General features: G+C 37.2%; 1 protein-coding gene across 7 annotated transcripts in view; it reads right to left on the bottom strand.

The window, feature by feature from the left end:
* CLIP4 (CAP-Gly domain containing linker protein family member 4) overlaps nt 1-13,365 on the bottom strand; it is a 110,058-nt gene that overhangs the window by 37,489 nt on the left and 59,204 nt on the right. For all 7 annotated transcript variants that reach the window (XM_082671753.1, XM_082671752.1, XM_082671754.1 and 4 more), the window contains 4 exons: nt 12,410-12,528; nt 9,175-9,411; nt 6,622-6,757; nt 605-745 (listed from right to left, as the gene is read on the bottom strand). In XM_082671753.1, the coding sequence (XP_082527879.1) occupies nt 605-745; nt 6,622-6,757; nt 9,175-9,411; nt 12,410-12,528 (633 nt within the window). The remainder of the gene's footprint in view (nt 1-604; nt 746-6,621; nt 6,758-9,174; nt 9,412-12,409; nt 12,529-13,365) is intronic.

Raw genomic sequence — 13,365 nt, 5'->3', positions numbered from 1 at the left:
ATACGAAATTAGAGAACGAGGAGATCGAAGTGAGCGGGGTCATCACGGAGGTTTTCATGGAGAAACAGGATGTGAGTAAGGAGGTAAAGAATGACTCAAACCTCAGGCAGAAGTCAAATACTGCCCAGAGAGATAGGGAAAGTATGACGGGCAGAGTGAGAACCATGTACACAAAAGACAGTGAGACGTGACAAACCACAGCTCAGCTGCGAAGCAGTAAGAGACTCCATCAGAGAAAGGTCTCTGACAGCCAGTTTCAAAAGTTGAGACTTTTTCTGATTAAAAAAGTCACTAAAATTCTTGAATAGGTGAGAAACATAAAACTAGTTGTGTTGCATAAATACTTATCAGAGGTATAGAAGTCTAGCTTTGAGGTTAGATTGGGGGTGATAAAAGTATGGAAATAGAAGGGGAAAAAAAGGAAGGAACAAATCTGAAAAACGCTTCTCAGGGATTAAAATCATAAACCAAGAACTTTGCAGGTTTTATTAAATGCAGGTTTCACAGGCAGCTAACCAAAAAGTGTGAAGCAATTTAAATATAAGGCATTCCACAGATAAAAGTAAAACACGAGCAAGATATCAAACTTTCTGGTTTGACCTACCAGTATGTACTTTTGACGTTACATGCGCTACATCAATTTTCTGGGACCTGACGAGAGGTACAGCTTTTGTAGGAGGAGTGTGTGCTGTATTCTTCCTTCGATCTTTTGCTTTACTTATCTTTGAAAGGGGTGCAAAAATACCTAAGAGAGAATGCAGAATTTTAGTGTTAAGCAATTAAAAGCACTTCAAATAAAAGGACAAGTACAGCCATTCAGTAATATAAATCTTTAAGTTCTTTTTTAGTGTCCACTAGGTGCCCTGTAGTGAGAGACAGAGAAAAAGTACGTCTCACTCAGTACTTGCCCTCAGAGAGTTTACAATCTAGTTGTCAAGACTAACAACATACACAATAATTCAAGAAGCACATAACATAACAAGGCACTAAGTGAAACTCAGGGAAAAGAGAATTATAATTATTTCTAAGTACTGGCAAATAACAGTGCACTACATAGGACAAAAACTATTCCTCATGTCCCTTTATCTATAGCTCCTTAGAACATATTTTTTCCCATATTATAGCTTTTTATGTTCATGTTTTATCTATCTTCCAGACTTTAGAAGACAAAATCCAATACTCATCTCTGCATTCCCCCAATGTACCTAACTATAGTGCCTTACACATAGTAGGGATATAAAAAATCTTTTTGAGTATAAAACATAATTTCCCAAGAGGCTTAGCCCTCAGCTTCTGACAACTGACAACAGAAACAATACAGTGTGTGTTGTGTGGGAAGGTATGTGGGGACAGGGGGAGGGGGCTGCCTGTTTGCTGCAGCTAGGAGTATAAAATTCCATTAAAAAAGAAATTTATCCAGGCATAAAAGTACAGTATATATAAATATGCACAGACGTTAGAAATAGTGAATATGGACTATAAATACCAAGATTATTTGGCTAAGAAATTTAAGAAGAAAAAATAAAGACATGATATGTACATTATACACTACCATTCAGTGTTTACGCCTAATCTAACAAAGACACATTATGACTAAAATGTAATACATTAAAACAACTTGTTTTAAAATAGGTTTGATGAAATGCTCAAGATTACAAAAAGTGAGTTCTTTGTTTATAGCTAACAAGTGCAAACTATACTACTTTTCTGCTAATCTCAAAATTCTTTCCTCCATCAGATTCTACAATCCTTCCTCCTGATTTTCCTAGCTCTTTTGACTTCTCCACAATGTTTTCTCTCTTCTGTCTCCCGCCTATCAGATTCGCTTTCTATTTTTTTCTCTAAATTATTTTCCTTGCCAAATACACACACATGCACACACACACACGCACTCAAGCTTGATGATGATTACATCCAGTGTTGCCAAGGGTTTGAAGAAATAAATTATTTTATACTGTGGGATGTAAATTTGTAAAATCTTACTTGAAGACAAAAATTCTGACCTAATTTACTTTATGGCATTAATTATAAGGAAATACTTATACTTAAGAAGTGTGAACAAGGTTACAAACTTACGTTTGCATATTATAAGGAGAAGATAGACTTCAAGAGCCAAAGCAATTTCTAGTTTACTATTAAAACCCAATCATACTTTTGGAAATTAATTTACGAGAAAATAATCCAAATAGGAGGAAAAGACTGCATACCTGAGTATATCATCACTGCAATACTATATGTAGGAGAAAACAATTACTTGGCAATAGAATAAATGAATCCACTATGTTTATGAACTATGACATCACTGTTAATAAGTAAAACAATAAAGATTATGTAGAAATATAGAAATATATGAAAAGTAAACCAAGAGAACAAAAATTGAGTTGTATGTTTGATTACATTATGATTATATCTGTGAAAAGTTGTATGTGTGGATATAGGAAGGACTGTAAAAAATAGAAAACCAAAACATATTTGAGCGCAGACCATAAATTATTTTTCAAACCTGTGTCATTAATGTCACAATAATATCGTTCAATGAATGAACTACATAGCTCTTTCTCCTTGTTTTTTTTTTTAAATTAACTAAATCATTTGGGAAAACCAAAACTAAATTTAAAGCAATGACAGACTGGATATAATCAAAGCCCAAAGTGTGCACTGTGTATGGGTTAACCTTCCTGTTCAGAATCTCATGCTACCCAAAGTACTGATGGGACTCTCCTCAGATCTTGACATACAATGATAAGGCTTAACTAAAAATAAACACATAAGGAAGAATTATTTTTAAACAGAAGAGTAATGAATTTCTGGATAAACATGATCCATTTGGTTTAACCACAATTCCTCCCAAAACTCCACTAAAATTTTAGTAAGAAATAAAAATGGTATAAACTCTAAAGAAAAAAGAAAATGATAAAAAAAAAAAGAGAAAAAAAGCTAAAGCTTCCAAAGAAGCTTCCAAAAACAGGGAAAAGGACAAAAACAGAAGAAAGGATGACTCTGAAACTTCTAAACAGCAGCAGTGGAAGCTCAGGATGATAGCTGGCAAACTATGGCCTGAGAGCCACATCCTCCCACCGCCTATTTTTGTACCATTCTGTTGGAACGCAGCCACACCCATTTGTTTACATATTGTCTACGACTGCTTATTCACTACAACAGGAGAGCTGAATAGTTTTGCAACAAGGGACTGTATGACCCATAAAACCAAAATATTTACTACCTGGCCCTTTACAAAAAAAGTTTGCCAAATTGCATTAGACAACAGAGTATCACCCTCAAAATACTGAAAAAATGTGAATTTCAACCTAACACTCCTTATCCCACTAAACTATCATATGAAGTGTAAGGGTAGAAATAAACATATTTCTGGAATGTAAAGTCTCAAAAAATTCACTCCCCAAGAGTCCTCTGTCAAAAAGCTACTGGAAAAAAAAAAAAAAAAAAAAAAAGCTACTGAAGGATGTGCTCCACCAAAACAAATAAGTAAACCAAGAAAAAAAAATGACTTAGTACGAACACCAAATCTTTCTCTTCATAGTATGAAGTCAATAGATGTCTAAAATTGGAAAGATTCATATATTATTTAAAATATGAATATGAACATCAGAAGATACATCTAAAGAAGTCAAAAAAGTTCTTGCCTCTAAAGAACAGGTCTCAGAGTAAGGAAGGGCAAGCCAGGAGAGGGTTTAGCTGTTGTTTTAATAAACCTTATAATACAACTTGACTTATTAAACTAGGTATATGTGTTCACTTTGGTGATTATTAAAAGACATAAAAATAGTATTACCAAATATTAAAAATTATAAAAAAAATTTCATAACTGCCAAAACTTAGAAGCAACCAAGATATCCTTTAGTAGGTGAACGGAGAAATAATGGAGGACTGTGATACCTCCAGACAATGGAGTATTATTCAGTGCTAAAAAGACATGAGCTATCAAGCCATGAAAAGACATGGAAGAAACTTAAATGCAAATTACTAAGTGAAAGAAGGCATTATTAAAAGGCTATATACTCTATGATTCCAGCTATCTGACATTCTGGAAAAGGCAAAACTATGGAGACAGTAAAATGGTCAATGGTTGCCAGGGGCTGAGGTGGGAAGGGATGAACAGGTGGAGCACAGAGGATTTTCAGGGCAGTGAAAACACTCTATAATATGGCAATGATGGATACATGCCCTTATACACTTGTCCAAACCCACAGAATATACAACACAAAGAGTGACCCCTAAGGCAAACTATGGACTCTGAGTGATTATGATGTGTCCATGCAGGTGCATCCACTGTAAGAAATGTACACTCTGGTGAAGGGATGTTGATAAAAGGGGAAACTGTGCATGTGTGGGCAGGAGGTATACAGGAAATCTCTGTACCTTCTTCTCAATTTTGCTATGAACCAAAAGCTGCTTTTAAAAAGATCTTTAAAAAATTATTATAAAATTTTTACAATCAAAACAATCTAATATGTGCTAGAATTAATAGATCAATGGGACAAAACAATCCCAAAACAGACTATAGCATTTATAAGAACTTAATTTATATTAAAGGAAGTACAACAAGCCAAAGGGAAAATGACAGATTTAGAGAGAGGAAAAAAACCCCAAAAAACTGTTGCTGAAAAGAGACAAATGCTTTGGCTTCTGCGTAGTCAGGGGGTTCTCTGCCTCTCCTGCTCCCCACACCTCAAGTACTGACAGTTTAGCAAAGATCTGGCTCAGACTACTGAGCTGGCTCAGCAGGAAGGGCTATTCCCATTTTTATATAATCCAACACATGACCCTTGCCCCCCAACTTGCCGTAAAGTATGTAAAAGGGGATGGAGACAGGGTCCTTGCGTATCCATCTTTGTCCTAATCAAGCATGCCTCTCCTTGGAATGATGGGATTTGGGAGGCCACATGCATTCTGTTACAATCTAAGCATTTCTCACGGCTCTGATTTACATCTGCTCTCTGTGTTGCTAATGGTCTTGATCTTGCCCTTAGTCTGCTTGACAGTTGCCAAAATTAGCTAATAGAGTAAAACTAAACTTAAATTCTTATCCTTATACAGCTAACCAAATAAACTCCAAATTAAGTAATGTGGTATTTAAAAATTAAAACATTCAAAAGAATAAAATATATAACCTATAATGAATTCTGGATTAGGAAGAACTATCTACCTTAGCATAAAAGCAGTTATAAGAAATTATAAAGGAAAAGTCTTTTAACTGCATAAAACTACGTGTCCAAAAACACTGCAAATGAAGTTCAAAGGCAAATGACAAACTGGGCGAAATATCTGTAATAAATATAAAGGCTTAATATCCTAAAGATGCATTTATTTTTTAAAAACTGATCAGTTTTTTAAAAAGCTAACATCCCAATTTTTAATTGGCAAATAATATGAATAATTATTTCTTGGCAATTGCCAAGATAACACAAAAAATACATGTGCTACAATAGAACATTTTAGGTATCTTATTTCACCACAGTCAGAGTAACATGAATTTAAACAGAAATTTTCACCCATCAAATTGGAAAAATTAAAGGAAACTGAGCCATAAAAAATCACATTTTCAAACAATATTTAAAGATTTGAGGAAATTATAATAGGATGTCAGATAAAAATGCAGACTATTTAACTATATATAATCCAAATTTTGTGGAAAAAATAAACAGAAAATACATACAGGTGATTTTATTTTTTTCTCCTTTTTTATGTTTTTTAAATCTAATGTAATGGGCATTTTTTATAAACAAAAATTTTAATAATATACCCCAAAATGAGGCTCCATCTTAAGTGTATGACAAAAGGAAACTGGTGATTTTGATAAATTCATAACAGCTAGCAAATAGTTAACATTTTGGGGGTGCTTACTGGGAACCAAGCACTATTCTAGGTGCTTTATATATTTATCAACACATTTAATTCCCACATGGACTCTTGCGGTATTGCTATCCTCATTTTACAGAAGAAAACTGAGGCACAAGAAGAAAGAAGGTCCCACAGCTGGTAGGTAGAGCAGCTGATTCACACCCAAGCAGTCGGGCTCCAAAGCCCATACTCTTCAACACTGTACCATATACTGCCTTCCCTGTCGAGCTATAAGATGAAATACTGCGCAACCAGGGAAATTAATGTTCTGGGAAAGTACTTCACAACAAGGAAAGATATTCACAACATAGTAAGTGACAAAAGCAAACTGAAATCAATGTGTCAAGGTGTGTGTGTGTGTGTATACGAGAGAAACAGAGAATATAAAATAAAGCAAACATTTGTCTGAAAAAGAATCATCCCAGCTCAGGAGCACAGTAATAAAGTTGGCCTCACTTGCTTTTCCATTTTTCAAGTTTTTCAACCTCTAGAGCTCTGTATTTCCTTGGTAATAAAGAATAAAATCCCTCCTTCATTCATGACACCACCATGAGCAGGATTCAGGAAGGTCTCCAGAGCTAGGTGCCCTCCTAGTAAGACACCCTCTCCCAAGCACAATATTGCTCACAGTAAGAAAAGGGCAGTCACTTCATTTATTACATAAGTAACCGGGGAGCAAGTTTTATTTAAAAATAATAAAAGAGTAAAATTTTATTATTTTAAATTAATTCTCATTAAATTAGATAGTATCTAACTTACCATATTTGGGGGCACATTTAAAGTACTGGACTTTCCCAACACTTCCATTGTTTTTTCCTTCTGGTTCATCCAACTCAATGCCAGCCCACTGCCCACTTGCAAATTCAGTTGTTCCACAAAATCTTAATGTTCCAACCTAAAGAAAACATAAATCAGAGTAACTTTTGAGTACTACCAGTAATTCTAAGTTTCCCACTCTTGCAACTTTATCATGGAAGTCTTTCAAAAACATTCTCTCAGGGCTTCTCTGGTGGCACAGTGGTTGAGAGTCCGCCTGCCAGTGCAGGGGACACGGGTTCATGCCCCGGTCCGGGAAGATCCCACATGTCGTAGAGCGGCTGGGCCCGTGAGCCATGGCCGCTGAGCCTGTGCGTCCGGAGCCTGTGCTCCGCAACGGGAGAGGCCACAACAGTGAGAGGCCCGCGTACCGCAAAAAAAAAAAAAAAAAAAATTCTCTCAAAGTAGACTTCAGAAGAAGGAAAATATTACCAGGGATAAAAAGAGACATTAAATAATGATAAAAGAGTCAATGGACCAAGAAGGCATAAGAATCCTAAATCTATATGTACCTAACAACTGAGCTCCAAGACATATGAAGTGGAAACTAATAGAACTAAAAAGAGAAATAGACAAATCTACAATCACAGTGAGACTTCAACACACCTCTCTCCATAATCAACAGGCCAAGAAGGCAGAAAACCAGTAAGGATACAGAAAAACTAAAACCTGAAACCAGCTATAAGCCAGTTTGACCTGACATTTATAAAATATTCCATTCAAAACAGCAATACAAGACTTCCCTGGTGGTGCAATGGTTGAGAATCCGCCTGCCATTGCAGGGGACATGGGTTCAAGCCCTGGTCCGGGAAGATCCCACATGGTGCAGAGCAACTAAGCCCGTGCACCACAACTACTGAGCCTGCGCTCTAGAGCCCATGAACCACAACTACTGAGCCTGTGTGCCGCCACAACTACTGAAGCCCACGCGCCCAGAGCCCGTGCTCCGCAACAAGAGAAGCCACTGCAATGAGAAGGCCGCGCACCGCAACGGCCTTCCGCTCGCTCCGCAACCGCCCCCAGCTCGCCGCAATTAGAGAAAGCCCATGCACAGCAACGAAGACCCAATGCAGCCAAAAATAAATAAATAAAATAAATTTATTTTTTTAAAAAAGAGAAACACAGAGAACTAAACACACAAACCCTATCTATACCTAGCACTCTATCCAAAAATTAACTCAGAATTAAATGTAAAACTAAATATAAAACCTAAAACTGTAAACATCTAGAAGAAAACATAGTAGAAAATTTCTCAGATATTCTAAACACACAATCCATGAAATAAAATTTTGATAAAATGAACTTCATGAGAATTTAAAACGCCTGCTCTTTGAAAGACAGTCCTAAGAGAATGAAAAGACAAGCAATAGACTGAGAGTAAATATAAAGGAAACAAGACTGGCTCTGAGGTGACAAAGGTAAACGCTGCCGACTGATACACGCATGTTCGTTATATGTTTCTACTTTTGTATAGCTTTAAATTACTCAAAAGTAGTAAAATAAAACACAGAATAACTCTTCTAAAAGTCCATTCTCAGACGTAGGACAGGAATACTAAAGAAGCTGAATATTAATCCAAAGGGGACAAAATGCTATGCGTTCATAATTTCTTGGTATTTTAGCTCCACAGATAGGACAACGGAAAACTAACAAATGTCCATGAATGTATTCTTGTGGAAGTTGGTAAATGTCATTCTCAGTGTAATAGTTTGTAGCTTACCTTCCTTTTTGAAGCAACTTTCTTAGTAACTCAAATGTTCAAATTTCAGTGTTTTCTGAGAAAAGTGCATAACACTCCCCACGAAGCCACCCAGATGTTTAGCCGTAGCTATTTTAGAAATTCCACATGCAAGCGCAAATTCCCTGTCCCATTCTCCATACCGAGCTCCCAATTGGCCCCAAAAAGAGAAAAACAGCTCTCCCATAGGAGGTTTTTAAAAAGAGAGAAGGGCAACAAGTGAAAGCCACCTGGAAACTGAGGCTCTGGAGAAAGAGGTGTCCAGAGAATCTTCAGTCGGGTGGCGTTGGGAGTCCTCTTTCCCACATACATTTTCATTACCAGGTTGAAATCATATCTAAGATTTCCCTGTTTGTGGGATCAAGAAGCCAAACACCCAGGAACAGTGAGGGTCACCTTTGCTCCGTTTCTGTGCAGTAGTAGCTGTGGGAGAATCACTACTGAGGAGGGGTGCGAGCGGGGAGCTGCAAGGGAAAACCTGCAGGCTGGATGCCTCTAAATTCACGCGGCAGCTCCACTATGCTCCACTTTTCTCCCATTCAAATAAAGATGTCTTCGTTATTCAGTTTGAATAGTTTATATTCTTAAATTATGCTTTATAGTAACCGTGCATCTAAGTTTCAAGTTTTCCATTAAGTATCCTTCTACCTACATATGGAACTTAAAAAAAAACAACTCAAAACCACACTGCACCCTTGGCACACAGGCCACATAATGACCTTGGACATCGCTTTAGAGACTGCAGCTACTGACTATACCTTCTGTCTTGCAATAACGACACGATCCCCCAGCTTCAGGCCAAGTGACGTCAGCATCACCTTGCTAGTAACACGATCGTAACTTGGAAGCAAGGGCTTTGAGAGATCACACGACAGAGGCACCGCATCGAGCAGCATCTGCTTGATTTCTTTAGCAGTTGCCGCGGCATCGGCCATTTCTAAGGGCATTTCGACCGGGTCTGGGACAACGTCAGCAGGGATCTGTCCTTTGTCATTCTACAAATAAAGAGAAGAGAAATTTTTCAGTTCATATCTGCTCAGAGCTCTACACGGTCATATAAAAGTATTTTTGGAAAAAGTAAGTTAAATTCATCTATCATTTATTTATTCAAAAATATTTACTAAACTTCTACCACCTGCCAGACACCATTCTAAGTGCTAAAGGCACACAGTGAAGAAAACAAAAGCCCCGCTCTCAGAAAGCACACAGCCTGGTGAGAGGCAGAACATAATCACACACATAAAACGTATGGTGTATCGAAGGGTAAAAAGTGGCAGAGAGAACAAAGCAGGTTAAGGGGGACAGGGAACACGGGCACAGAGAGGGCTATTCACACACAGGGGTCAGGGAGGGCCTCGCTGCTGAGAGGCACTGGCGCAGAGGTCCAGGGAGGTGAGGGAACACAGGGCAGCTCAGCTGGTGGGGACCGAGGTCCAGGCTCAGGGAAGAGCAGGAAGGCAGTCAGTGGGAAGCGAGCCTGGCTGCACAGGCTGGAGACAGAAGTCACAGGACTGCCTGGCTTCCCAACCCCAGACCCGAGACTCCCTCCCCTCCCCCAGAGGTGCCACCTTGGCTCTGTGACCTCGACCCATCCTGCCCACTCATGGAGTGACTCAGATTTTAAGAACAGAATCTATAGGTTTAATACTTCTAAAATCTGGGCTGAGATTTATCCTGCAGCAAGCAAAAACGGGCAGTCACAGGCCCACTAACATTTGCACAGTGTTTATATAAGCAAAATCCTATCATATAAATTATCTCATTTGGTTATCACAGCAAGAAAAAGCTTGTGAATAAAACAGATAAAAATTTTTACCTGTTAAGAGTCTGGACTGTAGCAGAAGACACCAACTAAACAAGTAAGATATCACTACCATTTCCAGTTTGCCAATTAGGAAAATTAGGCAAGGAGAGATGAGTGACTCGCTCAGCATCATCTCCATAATCACTGCAGGGATGACACTGCAGTCCATGTCCAGCACCCACTGGACTCTCAGCCCTTCTGCTGCTCTGTGCTGTCCTACCCTCAAACAAGTTCTCTTTCTTCTACGTTCCCTAACCAAAAACTCAGGCTTCATCAGAAAGATTCCAGACTGTAATCTTTTCTTAATAAGATGAACCAAGATTCTTTTGCTCAGAAAACTTTTTCCCTTTCCTTCTCCTCTAATAATTATCTTCAAATGATCCATATGGATAAAAGTATGAGGCTTTTAGAACACATTTAGTTTGCAAGTGCCTCACAGTTTTTATTTTAAAATTCAAGTCAGTTTCGTCCTAAGTAAAAACATGGTAGCAAGACATATTATCAAATTTCTGGGACAGTGATGAACTATTTTGATCCCCGATTTTTTTTTTTCAAAGAAAAAGTACAAAATGTAATGAAAATACCTATAGCACTAATCGTACTCTTGAGAAAAAGACAGAGGGAAAAGAACTTTTTTTAATCAACAAACCTGTCATGATAAGTTGTAAATAAGCTATATTTACAATGAATATTTACTTCAGATTTTTAAGTCCTCACCTTTCTAGAGTAAGTCACACACTTCCATCAATTCCTATATAAAACAAAACTTCTGTTTAAAAAATACTAAATAATAATAAAGTAACAATGATATCATGTTAACATAAGGCGGCTTGTTCATGATTAGCTGTAGAATTCCATTTTCTTCTAAAGTAGTGGCTGTCAGGGTCTGATCCAAGGGCTACTGCTGACCCACATATTGACTGCTTTTTTTTTTTAAGTATTAACCTCCAAAATTCGGTAATCTATTAATTCTTTGGGGCCTGAATTGGTAATTTACCTCAATGACACACTTCACTGCATCTTACTGGGTTCAAAATATTCTCTCCACTAATAGGGTCATGTCAACAGTTGTACTAGCAAAAGCAAACACGTATCACCTTCACACTCCAGCCAAACTGAATTACCATCTCCTAGCCTTTGTGCACGCTACTCTCTCTGCCTAACATGCCTTTCTCAGCTTCCTCCTGTACCTGGTTAATTCTTAACTACGTTTAAGCACTCAACATCACTTTTGCCAGGACACACTACAGTAAAACTGACTGCTCTCTTGTCTGTCCTCCCCTCTAGACAATATTCTCTTTGAGGACAGAGATGTATTTGTTGTTGTATTCTCCCAGTGCCCAATAAACAAGAGGACCTGAAGGAAGGAGGGAGGGAAGGAGGAAGAAAGGGGTTGATTAAATAATTAACGGGATTAAACAGAAAGAAAAGGGGCAAAGAAGTAGGGAGGGAAGGGAAAACAGGAAAGCAGAGAGGGAGCGAGGAAAAGAGGAAGGGAAGAGGCTTTTTCTAACATTGCCCACCCCTGCCCCTTCAAGAGAAGGCACAGACCCAATTAAGAATCCCTGCCAGAGCAAGTCACTGCTATCAATATAACAGAAAAGAACATTGCGAGCCACTTTTGAGAAGACAACAAAATACCAGATGATTTGAAGATTATGAAATTCAATTCTGTGTGTTAACTTTGTAAATGTATAACATTACCCTGAAAAAATAAATGTTTCCTTTAAGTCGATTTTAAAGGTTTACTGCACTGTTAAATATGCATTTTTTAAATTGTCTGAAATAAAACTTCTTTCCAAAAGAATTTAAAATATGATTTAATACAGAAATATAACTTTAATATATGCGCTTTTATTTAACAGCTAAGGTTTTATAAATATACCAAAAGCTTAAATGAAAGATACTTTTAAACTCAAAGATGATACTTTAAAGAGTATTTTACTTATCTGAATGCAAGTAAGGTTTATAGAGCTTATCAATATAAAAGGACTGAAATTCACTGCTATGCCTTAAATTTATTTGAGATAAAAGTTTATCACCATTACTCTTTACATGCAGCACAAAAATATAAATTGTTTACCTATATAAGAGCTCTACAACAACATCCAGATTCAACTCTTTCCTGGGAGATAATGTTAGATGTTTTTATTCTTTTAATATTTTTCACTTTTAATTTAACCTCTTACCCTAAATGCAGGGTTTGCTCCATGCTCCAATAAGCATTTCACAGTACCTGCACACAGGTTGTATGCAGCAATATGCAGAGCTGTTCCAAAATTAAAGTCACTGCAAGTGGCATCCACATCTGCAATTAGACATCGCAAGCGTATTAACAAAATTTTCAAATTAAGCTAGTATAATGTAAAAGGAGACAGGCTGGGTTTATTTGGGGGAGGAGGGGTATTAGCTATTTATGAGACTTAAACCAACCCACTAAAAGGACGATTCTCACAATGGAACAAACTCTTCATATTACAACCTACTTAACTAATTCTTTTCTTAGTACAATAAAATTTCACTATCAAATGGACTGATATTAGCATGGGTTTTCCAACCATCACAAACTAAACTATATTTTAAAGCAATTAATGGCAATAATTCATATTTGTAAAAGTAACTATCTTAACACACTCTCTCATTAAACCTCTTGCATATTTGCCATGACAACTATAATGTAGTAGGGTTTAGGTCAGGGACTAGCAAACTATGGCCATGGCCAAAATCAACTTACCATCTGTTTTTGTAAATAAAGTTTTATTAGAACACAGCCACATAGTCTCTGTGGCTACTTTCACACCACAACTGCAGAATCAAGTAGTTGCAACAGAGACCATGTGGTCCACAAAACCTAAAATATTTACTATCTGCCTCTTCACGGAAAAAAATAGTAGGTAAAACAATGGAGAATTCTCAAGACAGGAATAAATTAAAGAGTAATTAAACATATGCATCATGCTTACATACTGTATTCATTCACAATACTTTATTCAACAAATGAATTTGGACTTCACAATAAGAATGGGAATCTTGCAATTCTAAAACCATTTTAATAACTTTCAACAAATCATCACGATGTTATACAGCAAATACTCCAGATTTGGGGATTCCATTTTGACTGTTTTTTAGAATATGGGTTTAATAT

The sequence above is a fragment of the Grampus griseus genome, assembly GCF_964374135.1.
Source record: "Grampus griseus genome assembly, chromosome: 15".
In the NCBI taxonomy this organism is placed as follows: Eukaryota; Metazoa; Chordata; class Mammalia; order Artiodactyla; family Delphinidae; genus Grampus; species Grampus griseus.
The sequence above is the reverse complement of the archived record's forward strand: the minus strand, read 5'-3'. Positions and strand labels throughout refer to the sequence as shown.